At 41.7% G+C, this 17,601-nt stretch overlaps 1 protein-coding gene and 1 pseudogene across 1 annotated transcript; both read right to left on the bottom strand.

Annotated features, from left to right (window-relative positions):
• Positions 1–2,630: 2,630 nt before the first annotated feature.
• Positions 2,631–12,805, bottom strand: LOC136178946 (uncharacterized). The gene is made up of 3 exons (XM_065953392.1): positions 11,130–12,805; positions 8,201–8,415; positions 2,631–5,158 (listed from the first exon to the last, which is right to left on the bottom strand). Exons 1-3 carry the CDS (start codon positions 12,803–12,805, stop codon positions 3,336–3,338), a joined length of 3,714 nt encoding a protein of 1,237 aa, XP_065809464.1. The 3' UTR covers positions 2,631–3,335.
• Positions 12,806–14,132: 1,327 nt separating this feature from the next.
• Positions 14,133–16,992, bottom strand: LOC109976030 (mammalian ependymin-related protein 1-like; annotated as a pseudogene).
• Positions 16,993–17,601: the final 609 nt, after the last annotated feature.

Genomic DNA, 17,601 nt, shown 5'->3' with positions numbered 1-17,601 from the left:
GGTGTTGTGTTTCAAAAATATTTTAAAAACCAGGTTTATGCTGGCGTGCCAGGCTTCCTGTCTGACCACTCCTGGACCTCCACGTTGTCCCCGGGGCCTCCGATGATGTACTGGTCCTCGAAGGTGGAGTTGGCTGAGATGTCGAGGGGATCCCAGGCCTCGGTCAGAGAGATCTTTGAGCAGTCCTTCGTCTTCTGGTCGATCTGGAACATCACCAGGCTCTGGTGCAAAAAGATGTACTCAAAGAACCTGGAGCCGAGGAAGAGAAAGATGAAGAAGTGACATCTTTGAATGTATTCTTCTGGCCAAAACAACAGAACAAAACCTAAAAAGTATTTGATTTATAATCAGTAAAATCATGAAATCTTCGCATTTCAGAATCTGAAATCTGAAACATCTGGAATGTTTTACAATTAATTAAAATGTATAGCATAATTTCTTTTGACTAATTGATTGATGGGCTTATGTTGCAGCTCTAAATCATACCTTCTTGTTCCCATGTAGAGAGCTTTAACCACGCCTGCCTTTTCTTTACATTTATTAGCTATATTTAAAACATTAAAAATAACCGCTCCGTGATGGCTCCATATTTCACTCTTTATCATTTTCTGAGCTTATATTTCTACTTTCATCAGTCTACATCTGTCTTTTCTGTTGATGTCACGATGGTTAATGTTATTTTCCAGCTTATTTTTCTGTCATATATGTCGGTAGGTGTGCCGCTCACTCGTCCATCACTCTGAGTGAAGAGAGGAACTTCTTATACGCGACTCTCTAATCCCTAAAACCCTGAGTGAATGAAAGTTTGTCTTTTTGTGTCTTTTATCACAGTTTAATTTAGTAAAAATGTATTTATTTCCCTGAAAACTCTCCTTTTTAATTGGATTTATTATTTTGTGATGCCTAAAATAAGCAGGTTCAGTCTCCAAGTGAGGCCTCAATTAACACTAAAATCTTACTAAGAAGGCTGATAACGTCAAAAGCAGCTCAATACACTTATTGTAAACCATGGTCACCTGAAAAGTCTAGATAAACATCTTATTTAAAGATATATAACTGTAAGGTCTGAACTGCTTGTTAAAAGTGAAAATAATATATTTATGCAAATTTGACTTGATGACACCTTTTAACATTTAAACAAGTTAAATTTGCTTGCTGCATTAGCAATATTTTTACAGATTAAAAGCAATCCAGGTTTTATTTTGTATCTTGAAGAGGTTTTTCTGGACCTGTCAGGTGATTGTGCCTTTTAATAAGTGTATTGTTGACTAGAAATGACATAAATACACTTGGTAATATGGAGAAGAATGGCAGCAGAATCCAGGGACAGATGTATATGAATGAAAATCTGTTAGTACGTATTTTCATAGATTCATTCATCTTGATAATTTTGTGGACATATCTTTAAATTGTGTCAACCATCTCACAGTAATTCTTCTTTTGGGTCTGTGAAGCGTTAACCTTATATGGGTGAAGCACCTAAGTAGTAGCAGATCTATAAATGGATAGGAGCCAACTATATGTTGTCAGCAACTGTCTACACTGAGTCTACATCTGATACGTATTCAAATCAGTGTCATGTCATCTTTATTGTTTTATAGTGATGGACCCAAATGGAAAGGAATTTGTGGGCTGTACCTTCTAGCAGAATATAAGCAACACTGTGTGATGAAGATTTTGCCATTTTGCCATTTTGCCATTTTGCCCATGATGGCCACTTTGCCAATGATTGTCAGTGATTGTGAGATCTTGGTCAGCATGGGTCAGCGATGGTCTGCACTTTGTCAGCCATGTGTGCTGTGTTTCTGTGTTGTCTGACCATGGCTGAATAAATCTGAGATGATCCACAGTCTGTTTCACGATAACATAATTGTCCATCTCATACAGAAATAACCCCCACCTAACAAGATCAGAGGGAATTAGTGAATAACTTTAAGTAGTTTGACTTCTTTTCACATCACTCTCTTCTGCACAAACTGAGTTCAGGTGATCTTTACATCCCTGGTTAGTAGGATGAAGGCGCCCTCTTGTGGTGATTTTTACTCTCTGCAGGAAGGCATCTGTATTATTATCCTCCCTTGATATCAATCACACTGCTCAATGTAAATACTGTTAAAACTCTTCCTCAAGTAAATGAACTCATCTGTTACATATATATATATATTTTATTATAAGTTATCTCAGCATGTTTGCTCGACCCAACACTGCACTATTCTCTCATCGAGCCTTGTACGTGTTAGTCTTTGCTTACATTGTGTTTATTGTTGTAATTTAATGTTGTCCTTTTTGTGCATAGAGAGTATTGTTTTAATGAAGTCAAATTCCTTGTGTGTGAAAGCATACGCGGCCAATAAAGCTGATTCTGATTCTTCTGATTCTGATGCTGCATTCAGGACACATTGGAAATATAGGAAAGAAAAGTCTGTCAAAATGTTTTTAGATGTCAAAATGTTAAAGAGAACTCTGCTCATTCCTCAAAAGCAAATCTTTTTTAGTGAGGAGAGCTGAAGGAACAGAGAGTGAGTGACAGACGCTCTTCAGCTCTAAACACCAACACATGAACAAAGTGACTGAGTTTGACTCTCCATCAGCTTCTTACGACACCCTGCAATGAAGACGAGAAGAAAACATTTTGTTCATGTGTTTATTCAGGATGTCAAACTTCAGTTTGTTCAAACATTAAATCAGTAAAGTGTGTTCAATGTCTCTTGTTCAATCATTTCATGAACACATTCACACAATCAGTTTGTTTGATCAGAATCTCCACTCACAGAAAACTATGATTTATCTCCTTATTGATTTAATCAGGAGGATTACAGTTTTAAAATACCTCAGAGGACATTTTTTACTTTACTTTGAATATGAACAACAACATTTATTCTGACTAACTCATTTCTTTAAGTGTGATTTTATAGATTTTCTACAAATGTACAAAGTGGTGAGAAGAGAAAATCAACATTAAAGAAAAGTTTGCTGCTCTCTCTCTTCAGACTCATGAATCAGAACAGAAACAACAGCATATAAATGTATGAATACAAATAATCAAACATGGAGAGTGGAGAGAAGTTGATATTTTCACGCAGAGAAATGTCAGTTCAGGTGAACAAAAGTCATCCTGAGCAGTGAAAGAGTCCACGGCTAAACAGACACAGGAAGGAGTGTCACTGAAAGACACTCAAACATTTACAGAAGAGACGAGAAGAGGTCAAAGTACCGCCCATAAAGTTTGATTGACAGGTGACCACGATCAGATCTCAGCAACGAGCATGAATAAAAATCAAGTTGAAGATTTAAAACACAGCAAGTTAAACATCTGTCTCGTTAATGACTTCTGTCTAGTTCAGTTTGCACAACTCAGCAGAGTCTCCAGGAGAATAATATAACCCCAGTCCAGCATGTAGAGGCTGAGTGAATGTGGTCTGGACTCTGTGGAGGAGAGTCATGGTTTCAGAGATGCTGTAGAAGGACAGAATACCTGCTCTGTGATCCAGGTACACTCCTACTCTGGAGGACCGAGGACCTGAGACAGGAGTGAAGACTTTGTTGGACCAAAAGTAATAACTGTTACTGTCACAATATAACACCCAAGATTTGTCATTACGTCCAAACCCACATTCATCTGAGCTCCCTGCTCTGCTGATATTCTTGTATGTGACTGCTACAGAAACTACTCCTCTCAACTCAACTTCCCAGTAACAACGTCCCATCAGACTCTCTTTACTCAGGACCTGAAGATAAAAAGTGAATCTGTCTGGATGACTAGAATATGACTGTTGTTTTCTCATTACTGTTACTTTTCTGTTCTCATCAGATAATAACAGCCGTGTGTGTGCTGTGTTTGGATCCAGTGTGATGTCACATGAATATTTTAAGAACTCAGCTCTGGTCTTGGGCTCTGGTTCTGGTTCTGGTCCTGACAGTAAAACATCCACTTCACTCACTGTCTGTGAGATGTTTGTCCATTTCTCTCTCAGGACGTCCTGTAGTTTATCTCTGACTTCTGACACAACCGCTGTCACATCCTCAAAGTACCTCAGAGGACGGATCTTGATGCTGGATGAGTGTGTAGATTCACTGAGTGGTGACAGTGAGGGGTAGTCGTGTAGAAACTGGTTGTGATCTTCTGTGTGTGAGAGCTTCTCCAGTTCAGCGTCTCTCCTCTTCAGCTCAGTGATCTCCTGCTCCAGCTTCTCCTGAAGCTCTCTGACTCGACTCACTTCAGTTTGCTGCTGGGATCTGACCTGCTGCTTCACATCAGAGCGTCTTTTCTCCATGAGACGGATCAGCTCAGTGAAGATCTTCTCACTGTTCCCCACTGTTTTATCAGCAGAGCCATTGATAGCCTCCACCTCCTGTTGGAACAGCGTCACATCTTTCTCTCTGTCCTGGATTCTCTGCTGGATGTTTTGTCGACTCACCTCGAGCTCTCTCTGCCTCTCGCTCCTTTCTGCTGCAGCTGAGACTGTGTCATGACCTCTGTGTTCGTCCATTAAACAGAGATAACAGATAGACTGCTGATCAGTCCGACAAAATACTTTCATTTCCTCATTATGACGAGAGCAGACGTTCTCCTGGAGCTTCTTGGAGGGCTCCACCAGCTTGTGTTTCTTTAATGGAGCTGCTTCAAAATGAGGCTGGAGGTGTTTCTCACAGTAAGAGGCCGGACACTGCAGACAGGACTTACAGGCTTTCAGTTTCCTCCCGGTGCAGACATCACAGGCCACATCTTCAGGTCCAGCAAAGCAGTGATCAGCAGGAGCAGCTTGGAGTCCAGTCTTCTTCAGCTCCTTCACTAAAACTGCCAACATGGTGTTTTTCCTCAGAACAGGCCTCGGTGTGAAGTCCTGTCTACACTGAGGGCAGCTGTAGATTGTCTTCTCATCCTCTGTATCCCAGCAGCTTTTAATACAGTTCATACAGTAACTGTGTCCACAGGTAGTAGTCACTGGATCCTTCAGGAGATCCAGACAGATGGAACAAGAGAAGGCCTCCCGGTCTAGTTGAACTCCTTTCTGCGCCATTTCTCCTCTCTGTAACGACAACTGTCTGAGTTTCACTTCCTGAGAAATCAGACTAGCTCCACCTCTGATCTGCACAGCATGTGTTTGTTCAGTGAACATCAGCTCTTGTTGGTTACACCCATCCTCAACTTGTAGATCTAAAGGGGAGGGAACCAGGAAATATACAGTCAGAGTGGAGCTGGCTGAGTCTGAGAGCAGGAAGAAGAGGGAGGGGGAGGGAGACTTGTTTACAACAGAGAACATTTCTCTTTTAAAAACACTTCTCATTTCAGATTTTACAAGATGAACTCTTCTTTGAATCGGAGGGTTTGGAGAAGGCTTTCTGCCCCCAGTACTGCATGTTGTTTGTACAGCAGCTTAGAGGTTGCTCTGTTGTGAAAGTGCAATGCAGGCTTCATGAAAGTCATTCATTGAACTCATAAATGTCTGTGTTGCATGCTGGGAAACGTATTTGTAATGCTTACTGTGCAGGCGACACTTTGCTGCCACCGGTGTTTTCTGAAGCAGCTTGTGATGACGATGAGCCCTCTCTGTGCAGATAAATGCAATTCTTCCTCTTGTCTTCAAATATTCTGCTTGTATGTATGCAACACTGAAGCCTGCTCCCCGCCTCCACACTCTGTCACGCTCAGAGCATGCACGGCGGGGCTGACCACGGACAGATTGGCATTCTTGTCCTGCTCACATTGATTTGAAGCTTCTCACACAAACAGCAAAAGCGAGTCGTAAGTAGTTAGTGAATTAAATGTTATTAGAATCAATAAAAGAAAACAGCAGCCAGCAGTAACTAAGTGACTCATAGGCTGGTACAGAACTGGAGGTTCATATCCAGCAGAAGTTAAATCTGATGAAGCTTCATTTTTATTGTGAAGCAGCTGCAGGAAGAACGTACACAAACACTGGATTCAAGCAGCACGGACACTTTGTGTTTTAAAGTTACCACAGAATCTAAAAGATGTTTAAAGGCTTTATATGTGATTTTTTGATCCAGCAGATGTCGCCCTTGAGCACCAGCATGAAACCAAAACAACTCGCGCTGCATTGTTGTGTTAGCATGCTAATGCTGGCGATCTTTATTATGCTGGTATCTTCACACTGCATGTAAATTTACCTGAAATGAGCGTGATCTAGAAACACAGTTAAGCAGTGAGTACAGTATGTTATTCTTCTTTTCTCTAGTCCCTCAATTAAACAACTTTTATACACGAGGGGAGGAGTCAGCCGGCCGTCCTGACGATGTAAACAAAGTGAAGATAGGACTCTGAAAACTCTGAAAACATCACAGACAGTGGGACTCGGGTGTTACACCCATTGTAGACAGTCATGACTCACAGAGTTATTTTCAGAGGATATACTTGATTTCTACATTTAAGTGTGAAAAATCACATATTAAGCCTTTAACTGTTTTTAACACAGATGTCCTCCATTAAACGCAAGGTGTTGAAAAACTGAGCAGATATGGAAGTGCAAAAGATCGTAGTCTGTTCTGACGACCCCTGACTGTGTCAGTGCTCGTCCTGTTGTCTTGTATCTCTCCCCACTCAGGTTGTCTTCAGGTAGAAAGGGGCGGAGCCAGTTAATTTGATGAGGGAGAGAGTGATGACCCGCTGCCAACATCGAGGGGCCACGCGGCCTTGGGTGCAGGGATCTACCGGTAATGATCCATCCACAGGTTCACCTACGGAAACCTTGTTACGACTGTCTTGGCTTCTCTGCACTGGCTCCCTATACAGTCTAGAATAGAATTCAAGATCCTTCTTCTCACTTACAAAGCTCTAAATGGCCAGGCACCATCTTATCTTAAGGAGCTACTAGTGCCGTACTGTCCCTCGAGAGCGTTGCGGTCCCGGAGTGCAGGCTGGTAGTGGTACCTACAGTCCCTAAGTGTACTATGGGGGGTAAAGCCTTCAGTTATCGGGCTCCTCTCCTCTGGAACCGCCTTCTAGCCGGGGTCCGGGAGGCGGACACAGTCTGTATTTTTGAGAATAGACTTAAAACTTTCCTTTTTGATAAATCTTATAGTTAGTGCTGGTGTAGACCAGCTCTTAGTTATGCTGCTATAGGCTTAGTATACCGGGGGAACTGGCACCTTGAGCTCCTCTCTCTCTCTCTCTCTCTCTCTCTCTCTCTCTCTCTCTCTGTGCATATACAGTACATCATATTACTGCATGTATCTATCTGTAAATCTCAGTCACTAACCACCTACTTTCCTGAGAGCTCTTGAGCTCTCTTAGGCTCCTCAAGATCGTTGGTTGACAGCCTGCCAGAACAACCCCCCCCCCACCAGATTGTTGATGGACGGTTTGCCTCCCCCCACCCCCTTGCTCCCTATCCCTCTTCCTGCATCTTATCCCATCTCTCCCCCTATCCCTTTCCAACCCCGGCGCAGTCTAGTCCTGTGAAGGCTGTTTCGTCATGAGCCGGGGATCCGGCCGAAGATTTCTGCCTTTTAATAAGCCACTTTTTTCTTACCACTGTAACTTTTGCTGCTTTGTTAAAGTGCTCATGATGGATAGGCCGGATCTTTGTAACATACCAATAAGTAAGGTCTTTTTACCTGCTCTTTTGTAACATAACAATGAGTAAGGTCTTTTACCTGCTTTTTGTAACATAACAATGAGTAAGGTTTTTTTACCTGCTCTTTTGTAACGTTAAGAGACAAAGAGTAAGGTCTTTTACCTGCTTTTTGTAAAGTGTCTTGAGATAACACTTGTTATGAGTTGACGCTATACAAATAAATTGAATTGAATTGAATTGAATGTCATGCACCTGGGCAGACTGGGCCTTGGTGTATAAGCTGGTTTCTTAGTCTCTCTCTCTCTCTCTTGTCAACACTCACTTTGGTTGGTGGTCTTTGTTTAGCCACAACACCACACATTCACCATTGCCATCACCACTGATGGCCTGGATTGTGACAATGTGTTTACCACAGATAAACCTACTTTATGTCATTTGGAAGGTTTGATTTTGGTGTCAGGCTGGCTGCACCCTAAGCCGTCATTTCAGGAGGAGTGATCTGGATATTCTCTCGACCTGGATGTTCACATATGCACCTCACAGTGGGAGACTATCCCTGTCACTGGCAGTTAATACTGACTTATTTCTTTGATTATGACTTTCTGTCTGTGCATGTCCTTTCTGGTGTTGTGTTTCAAAAATATTTTAAAAACCAGGTTAACGTTGGCGTGTCGGCTTCCTGTCCGACCACTCCTGGACCTCCACGTTGTCCCCGGGGCCTCCGATGATGTACTGGTCCTCGAAGGTGGAGTTGGCTGGGTTGTCGAAGAGATCCCAGGCCTCGGTCAGAGAGATCTTTGAGCAGTCCTTCGTCTTCTGGTCAATGTGGAACATCACCAGGCTCTGGTGCAAAAAGATGGACTCGAAGAACCTGGAGCTGAGGAAGAGAAAGATGAAGAAGTGACATCTTTGAATGTATTCTTCTGGCCAAAACAACAGAACAAAACCTAAAAAGTATTTAATTTATAATCATGAAAATCATGAAATCCTGGCATTTCAGAATCTGAAATCTGAAACATCTGGAATGTTTTATAATTAATTAAAATGTATAGCATAATTTCTTTTGACTAATTGATTGATGGGCTTATGTTACAGCTCTAAATCATACCTTCTTGTTCCCATGTAGAGAGCTTTAACCACGCCTGCCTTTTCTTTACATTTATTAGCTATATTTAAAACATTAAAAATAACCGCTCCGTGATGGCTCTATATTTCACTCTTTATCATTTTCTGAGCTTATATTTCTACTTTCATCAATCTACATCTGTCTTTTCTGTTGATATCATGATGGTTAATGTTATTTTCCAGCTTATTTTTTTGTCATATACTGTATGTCGGTAGGTGTGCCGCTCACTCGTCCATCACTCTGAGTGAAGAGAGGAACTTCTTATACGCGACTCTCTAATCCCTAAAACCCTGAGTGAATGAAAGTTTGTCTTTTTGTTTCTTTTATCACAGTTTAATTTAGTAAAAATGTATTTATTTCCCTGAAAACTCTCCTTTTTAATTGGATTTATTATTTTATGATGCCTAAAATAAGCTGGTTCAGTCTCCAAGTGAGGCCTCAATTAACACTAAAATCTTACTAAGAAGGCTGATAACATCAAAAGCAGCTCAATACACATATTGTAAACCATGGTCACCTGAAAAGTCTGGATAAACATCTTATTTAAAGATATATAACTAAAAAAAATAAAGGTCTGAACTGCTTGTTAAAAGTGAAAATAATATATTTATGCAAATTTGACTTGATGACACCTTTTAACATTTAAACAAGTTAAATTTGCTTGCTGCATTAGCTATATTTTTACAGATTAAAAGCAATCCAGGTTTTATTTTGTATCTTGAAGAGGTTTTTCTGGACCTGTCAGGTGATTGTGTCTTTTAATAAGTGTATTGTTGACTAGAAATGACATAAATACACTTGGTAATATGGAGAAGAATGGCAGCAGAATCCAGGGACAGATGTATATGAATGAAGATCTGTTAGTACGTATTTTCATGGATTCATTCATCTTGATAATTTTGTGGACATATCTTTAAATTGTGTCAACCATCTCACAGTAATTCTTCTTTTGGGTCTGTGAAGCGTTAACCTTATATGGGTGAAGCACCTAAGTAGTAGCAGATCTATAAATGGATAGGAGCCAACTATATGTTGTCAGCAACTGTCTACACTGAGTCTACATCTGATACGTATACAAATCAGTGTCATGTCATCTTTATTGTTTTATAGTGATGTACCCAAATGGAAAGGAATTTGTGGGCTGTACCTTCTAGCAGAATATAAGCAACACTGTGTGATGAAGATTTTGCCATTTTGCCATTTTGCCATTTTGCCCATGATGGCCACTTTGCCAATGATTGTCAATGATTGTGAGATCTTGGTCAGCATAGGTCAGCGATGGTCTACACTTTGTCAGCCATGTGTGTTGTGTTTCTGTGTTGTCTGACCATGGCTGAATAAATGTGAGATGATCCACAGTCTGTTTCACGATTACATAATTGTCCATCTCATACAGAAATAACCCCCACCTAACAAGATCAGAGAGAATTAGTGAATAACTTTAAGTAGTTTGACTTCTTTTCACATCACTCTCTTCTGCACAAACTGAGTTCAGGTGATCTTTACAACCCTGGTTAGCAGGATGAAGGCGCCCTCTTGTGGTGATTTTTACTCTCTGCAGGAAGGCATCTGTATTATTATCCTCCCTTGATATCAATCACACCGCTCAATGTAAATACTGTTAAAATCTTTTTTAGGGAGGAGAGCTGAAGGAACAGAGAGTGAGTGACAGACACTCTTCAGCTCTAAACACCAACACATGAACAAAGTGACTGAGTTTGACTCTCCATCAGCTTCTTACGACACCCTGCAATGAAGACGAGAAGAAAACATTTTGTTCTTGTGTTTATTCAGGATGTCAAACTTCAGTTTGTTTACACATTAAATCAGTAAACTGTGTTCAATGTCTCTTGTTCAATCATTTCATGAACACATTCACACAATCAGTTTGTTTGATCAGAATCTCCACTCACAGAAAACGATGATTTATCTCCTTATTGATTTAATCAGGAGGATTACAGTTTTAAAATACCTCAGAGGACATTTTTTACTTTACTTTGAATATGAACAACAACATTTATTCTGACCAAGTGTGATTTTATAGATTTTCTACAAATGTACAAAGTGGTGAGAAGAGAAAATCAACATTAAAGAAAAGTTTGCTGCTCTCTCTCTTCAGACTCATGAATCAGAACAGAAACAACAGCATATAAATGTATGAATACAAATAATCAAACATGGAGAGTGGAGAGAAGTTGATATTTTCACGCAGAGAAATGTCAGTTCAGGTGAACAAAAGTCATCCTGAGCAGTGAAAGAGTCCACGGCTAAACAGACACAGGAAGGAGTGTCACTGAAAGACACTCAAACATTTACAGAACAGACGAGGAGAGGTCAAAGGACCGCCCATAAAGTTTGATTGACAGGTGACGACGATCAGATCTCAGCAACGAGCATGAATAAAAATCAAGTTGAAGATTTAAAACACAGCAAGTTAAACATCTGTCTGGTTAATGACTTCTGTCTATTTCAGTTTACACAACTCAGCAGAGTCTTTAACATTATATAACCTGAGTCCAGCATGTAGAGGCTGAGTGAATGTGGTCTGGACTCTGTGGAGGAGAGTCATGGTTTCAGAGATGCTGTAGAAGGACAGAATACCTGCTCTGTGATCCAGGTACACTCCTACTCTGGAGGACTGAGGACCTGAGACAGGAGTGCTGACTTTGTTGTAACAAAAGTAATAACTGTTACTGTCACAATATAACACCCAAGATTTGTCATTACGTCCAAACCCACATTCACCTGACCTCCCTGCTCTGCTGATGTTCTTGTATGTGACTGCTACACAAACATCTCCTCTCAACTCCACTTCCCAGTAACAACGTTCCATCAGACTCTCTTTACTCAGGACCTGACACCATCCAGTGAATCTGCCTGGGTGACTTGAATAAGACTGATGTTTACTCATTAATGTTACTTTTCTGTTCTCATCAGATAATAACAGCCGTGTGTATGCTGTGTTTGGATCCAGTGTGATGTCACATGAATATTTTAAGAACTCAGCTCTGGTCTTGGGCTCTGGTTCTGGTTCTGACAGTAAAACATCCACTTCACTCACTGTCTGTGAGATGTTTGTCCATTTCTCTCTCAGGACGTCCTGTAGCTTATCTCTGACTTCTGACACAGCTGCTGTCACATCCTCAAAGTACTTCAGAGGACGGATCTTGATGCTGGATGAGTGTGTAGATTCACTGAGTGGTGACAGTGAGGGGTAGTCGTGTAGAAACTGGTTGTGATCTTCTGTGTGTGAGAGCTTCTCCAGTTCAGCGTCTCTCCTCTTCAGCTCAGTGATCTCCTGCTCCAGCTTCTCCTGAAGCTCTCTGACTCGACTCACTTCAGTTTGCTGCTGGGATCTGACCTGCTGCTTCACATCAGAGCGTCTTTTCTCCATGAGACGGATCAGCTCAGTGAAGATCTTCTCACTGTTCCCCACTGTTTTATCAGCAGAGCCATTGATAGCCTCCACCTCCTGTTGAAGCAGCGTCACATCTTTCTCTCTGTCCTGGATTCTCTGCTGGATGTTTTGTCGACTCACCCCGAGCTCTCTCCGCCTCTCTGTCCTTTCTGCTGCAGCTGAGACTGTGTCATGACCTTTGTGGTCGTCCATTAAACAGAGGAGACAGATAGACTGCTGATCAGTCCGACAAAATACTTTCATCTCCTCTTTATGACGAGAGCAGACGTTCTCCTGGAGCTTCTTGGAGGGCTCCACCAGCTTGTGTTTCTTTAATGGAGCTGCTTCAAAATGAGGCTGGAGGTGTTTCTCACAGTAAGAGGCCGGACACTGCAGACAGGACTTACAGGCTTTCAGTTTCCTCCCGGTGCAGACATCACAGGCCACATCTTCAGGTCCAGCATAGCAGTGATCAGCAGGAGCAGCTTGGAGTCCAGTCTTCTTCAGCTCCTCCACTAAAACTGCCAACATGGTGTTTTTCCTCAGGACAGGCCTCGGTGTGAAGTCCTGTCTGCACTGAGGGCAGCTGTAGATTGTCTTCTCATCCTCTTTATCCCAGTGGCTTTTAATACAGTTCATACAGTAACTGTGTCCACAGGTAGTAGTCACCGGATCCTTCAGGAGATCCAGACAGATCGAACAAGAAATATTTTCCTTGCTCAGTTGAACTCCTTTCTGCGCCATTTCTCCTCTCAGTAACAACAACTGTCTGAGTTTCTCTTCCTGAGAAATCAGACTAGCTCCACCTCTGATCTGCACAGCATGTGTTTGTTCAGTGAACGTCAGCTCTTGTTGGTGACACCCATCCTCAACTTGTAGATCTAAAGGGGAGGGAACCAGGAAATATAGAGTCAGAGTGGAGCTGGCTGTGTTTGATAAAGATAAAGATAAAGATAAAGATAAAGATAAACTTTATTGATCCACCGTGGGGAGAATTTGTGCATTACAGCAGCTCCAGAAAACAGGGGACGGGAATATACTTACAAAAAATAAAAATCGAAGTTAAGAAATAGATCAAACATATTTACATCATTTAAATGAATAAAAAATACAATAATGTAAAAAAATACAATAATGTAAATGTAAAGTTACACAAAACAATACAATAATGTAAAATGTTTGCGAGCAAGAAGAAGAGGGAGGGGGAGGGAGACTTGTTTACAACAGAGAACATTTCTCTTTTAAAAACACTTCTCATTTCAGATTTTACAAGATGAACTCTTCTTTGAATCGGAGGGTTTGGAGAAGGATTCTGCCCCCAGTACTGCATGTTGTTTGTACAGCAGCTTAGAGGTTGCTCTGTTGTGAAAGTTTAATGCAGGCTTCATGAAAGTCATTCATTGAACTCATAAATGTCTGTGTTGCATGCTGGGAAACGTATTTGTAATGCTTACTGTGCAGGCGTCACTTTGCTGCCACCGGTGTTTTCTGAAGCAGCTTGTGATGACGATGAGCCCTCTCTGTGCAGATAAATGCAATTCTTCCTCTTGTCTTCAAATATTCTGCTTGTATGTATGCAACACTGAAGCCTGCTCCCCGCCTCCACACTCTGTCACGCTCAGAGCATGCAGGGCGGGGCTGACCACGGACAGATTGGCATTCTTGTCATGCTCACATTGATTTGAAGCTTCTCACACAAACAGCAAAAGCGAGTCGTAACTAGTTAGTGAATTAAATGTTATTAGAATCAAGAATAGAAAACAGCAGCCAGCAGTAACTAAGTGACTCATAGGCTGTTTCTGTGACAGCCGGCGCTTACTGAAAGAACTGGTTTACTCCTGCATTCACACCAAAGCTGGAAAAACAACTTCCAAACTCAGGAAAACAAACAGTCACAGGAGCATTTAAACAGTTTCATCGTCAGAAGTCATTAATTAGATTCTTTGCTGAATAAAAACTCTTCTTGTGTTAACTCATCAGACAAACGATTGTGACCTCACAGACATTTATGTAACAGAAGAATTCAGCGAGATTATCCCGTTTAAGTATATAAGATTAAAGGTGAGGGCATTCAGCAGCCGGACTCCGACATCCTCTCAGGCCGAGCTGATTGACAGGTGCTGGGCGGGGTGAAGACGTCGGGTCGCTGATGCCCAGCTGCAGGTTGAAGAAGCGGGTGGAGGTGGTGATGCTGCTGTTCCTGGCGTAGGTCTCCTGCACGGGGTAGCAGTCCTTCAGGGTGTAAACGCCCACCCAGGTCTCATCTGGTGGAGAGATGAGAAAAAGGTCACAGCAGCTCTAAGAGGAACTGGAGGTTCATATCCAGCAGAAGTTGCTCCTTAAATCTGATGAAGCTTCATTTTTATTGTGAAGCAGCTTCAGGAAGAACGTACACAAACACTGGATTCAAGCAGCACGGACACTTTGTGTTTTAAAGTTACCACAGAATCTAAAAGATGTTTAAAGGCTTTATATGTGATTTTTTGATCCAGCAGGTGTCGCCCTTGAGCACCAGCATGAAACCAAAACAACTCGCGCTGCATTGTTGTGTTAGCATGCTAATGCTAGCGATCTTTATTATGCTCGTATCTTCACACTGCATGTAAATTTACCTGAAATGAGCGTGATCTAGAAACACAGTTAAGCAGTGAGTACAGTATGTTATTCTTCTTTTCTCTAGTCCCTCAATTAAACAACTTTTATACTCGAGGGGAGGAGTCAGCCGGCCGTCCCGGCGATGTAAACAAAGTGAAGATAGGACTCTGAAAACTCTGAAAACATGTTACACCCATTGTAGACAGTCATGACTCACAGAGTTATTTTCAGAGGATATACTTGATTTCTACATTTAAGTGTGAATAATCACATATTAAGCCTTTAACTGTTTTTAACACAGATGTCCTCCATTAAACGCAAGGTGTTGAAAAACTGAGCAGATATGGAAGTGCAAAAGATCGTAGTCTGTTCTGACGACCCCTGACTGTGTCAGTGCTCGTCCTGTTGTCTTGTATCTCTCCCCACTCAGGTTGTCTTCAGGTAGAAAGGGGCGGAGCCAGTTAATTTGATGAGGGAGAGAGTGATGACCCGCTGCCAACATCGAGGGGCCACGCGGCCTTGGGTGCAGGGATCTACCGGTAATGATCCATCCACAGGTTCACCTACGGAAACCTTGTTACGACTGTCTTGGCTTCTCTGCACTGGCTCCCTATACAGTCTAGAATAGATTTCAAGATCCTTCTTCTCACCTACAAAGCTCTAAATGGCCAGGCACCATCTTATCTTAAGTGTACTATGGGAGGTAAAGCCTTCAGTTATCGGGCTCCTCTCCTCTGGAACCGCCTTCCAGCCGGGGTCCGGGAGGCGGACACAGTCTGTATTTTTAAGAATAGACTTAAAACTTTCCTTTTTGATAAATCTTATAGTTAGTGCTGGTGTAGACCAGCTCTTAGTTATGCTGCTATAGGCTTAGTATACCGGGGGAACTGGCACCTTGAGCTCCTCTCTCTCTCTCTCTCTCTCTCTCTCTCTCTCTCTCTCTGTGCATATACAGTACATCATATTACTGCATGTATCTATCTGTAAATCTCAGTCACTAACCACCTACTTTCCTGAGAGCTCTTGAGCTCTCTTAGGCTCCTCAAGATCGTTGGTTGACAGCCTGCCAGAACAACCCCCCCCCACCAGATTGTTGATGGACCCCCCACCCCCTTGCTCCCTATCCCTCTTCCTGCATCTTATCCCATCTCTCCCCCTATCCCTTTCCAACCCCGGCGCAGTCTAGTCCTGTGAAGGCTGTTTCGTCATGAGCCGGGGATCCGGCCGAAGATTTCTGCCTTTTAATAAGCCACTTTTTTCTTACCACTATAACTTTTGCTGCTTTGTTAAAGTGCTCATGATGGATAGGCCGGATCTTTGTAACATAGCAATAAGTAAGGTCTTTTACCTGCTTTTTGTAACATAACAATGAGTAAGGTATTTTACCTGCTTTTTGTAAAGTGTGTTGAGATAACACTTGTTATGAGTTGACGCTATAGAAATAAATTGAATTGAATGTCATGCACCTGGGCAGACTGGGCCTTGGTGTATAAGCTGGTTTCTTAGTCTCTCTCTCCCTCTCTTGTCAACACTCACTTTGGTTGGTGGTCTTTGTTTAGCCACAACACCACACATTCACCATTGCCATCACCACTGATGGCCTGGATTGTGACAATGTGTTTACCACAGATAAACCTACTTTATGTCATTTGGAAGGTTTGATTTTGGTGTCAGGCTGGCTGCACCCTAAGCCGTCATTTCAGGAGGAGTGATCTGGATATTCTCTCGACCTGGATGTTCACATATGCACCTCACAGTGGGAGACTATCCCTGTCACTGGCAGTTAATACTGACTTATTTCTTTGATTATGACTTTCTGTCTGTGCATGTCCTTTCTGGTGTTGTGTTTCAAAAATATTTTAAAAACCAGGTTTACGTTGGCGTGCCGGCTTCCTGTCCGACCACTCCTGGACCTCCACGTTGTCCCCGGGGCCTCCGATGATGTACTGGTCCTCGAAGGTGGAGTTGGCTGAGATGTCGAGGGGATCCCAGGCCTCGGTCAGAGAGATCTTTGAGCAGTCCTTCGTCTTCTGGTCGATCTGGAACATCACCAGGCTCTGGTGCAAAAAGATGTACTCAAAGAACCTGGAGCCGAGGAAGAGAAAGATGAAGAAGTGACATCTTTGAATGTATTCTTCTGGCCAAAACAACAGAACAAAACCTAAAAAGTATTTGATTTATAATCAGTAAAATCATGAAATCTTCGCATTTCAGAATCTGAAATCTGAAACATCTGGAATGTTTTACAATTAATTAAAATGTATAGCATAATTTCTTTTGACTAATTGATTGATGGGCTTATGTTGCAGCTCTAAATCATACCTTCTTGTTCCCATGTAGAGAGCTTTAACCACGCCTGCCTTTTCTTTACATTTATTAGCTATATTTAAAACATTAAAAATAACCGCTCCGTGATGGCTCCATATTTCACTCTTTATCATTTTCTGAGCTTATATTTCTACTTTCATCAGTCTACATCTGTCTTTTCTGTTGATGTCACGATGGTTAATGTTATTTTCCAGCTTATTTTTCTGTCATATATGTCGGTAGGTGTGCCGCTCACTCGTCCATCACTCTGAGTGAAGAGAGGAACTTCTTATACGCGACTCTCTAATCCCTAAAACCCTGAGTGAATGAAAGTTTGTCTTTTTGTTTCTTTTATCACAGTTTAATTTAGTAAAAATGTATTTATTTCCCTGAAAACTCTCCTTTTTAATTGGATTTATTATTTTGTGATGCCTAAAATAAGCTGGTTCAGTCTCCAAGTGAGGCCTCAATTAACACTAAAATCTTACTAAGAAGGCTGATAACGTCAAAAGCAGCTCAATACACTTATTGTAAACCATGGTCACCTGAAAAGTCTAGATAAACATCTTATTTAAAGATATATAACTGTAAGGTCTGAACTGCTTGTTAAAAGTGAAAATAATATATTTATGCAAATT

This window comes from Labrus bergylta, chromosome 4 (assembly GCF_963930695.1).
Source record: "Labrus bergylta chromosome 4, fLabBer1.1, whole genome shotgun sequence".
Lineage (NCBI taxonomy): Eukaryota > Metazoa > Chordata > Actinopteri > Labriformes > Labridae > Labrus > Labrus bergylta.
The sequence above is the reverse complement of the archived record's forward strand: the minus strand, read 5'-3'. Positions and strand labels throughout refer to the sequence as shown.

Bases quoted from the DNA above. Each gene is read 5' to 3' on its own strand.
- LOC136178946 (XM_065953392.1), bottom strand. From the start codon at position 12,805: ATGGCGCAGAAAGGAGTTCAACTGAGCAAGGAAAATATTTCTTGTTCG. The intron at 8,416-11,129 runs GACAGAAGTCAT...TCTCTTCCTCAG, and splicing joins GAGTTGTGTAAACTGAAATA to CTCCAGGTTCTTCGAGTCCA. The intron at 5,159-8,200 runs GTTAACCTGGTT...CCTCCCCTTTAG, and splicing joins CAGGAAGCCGACACGCCAAC to ATCTACAAGTTGAGGATGGG.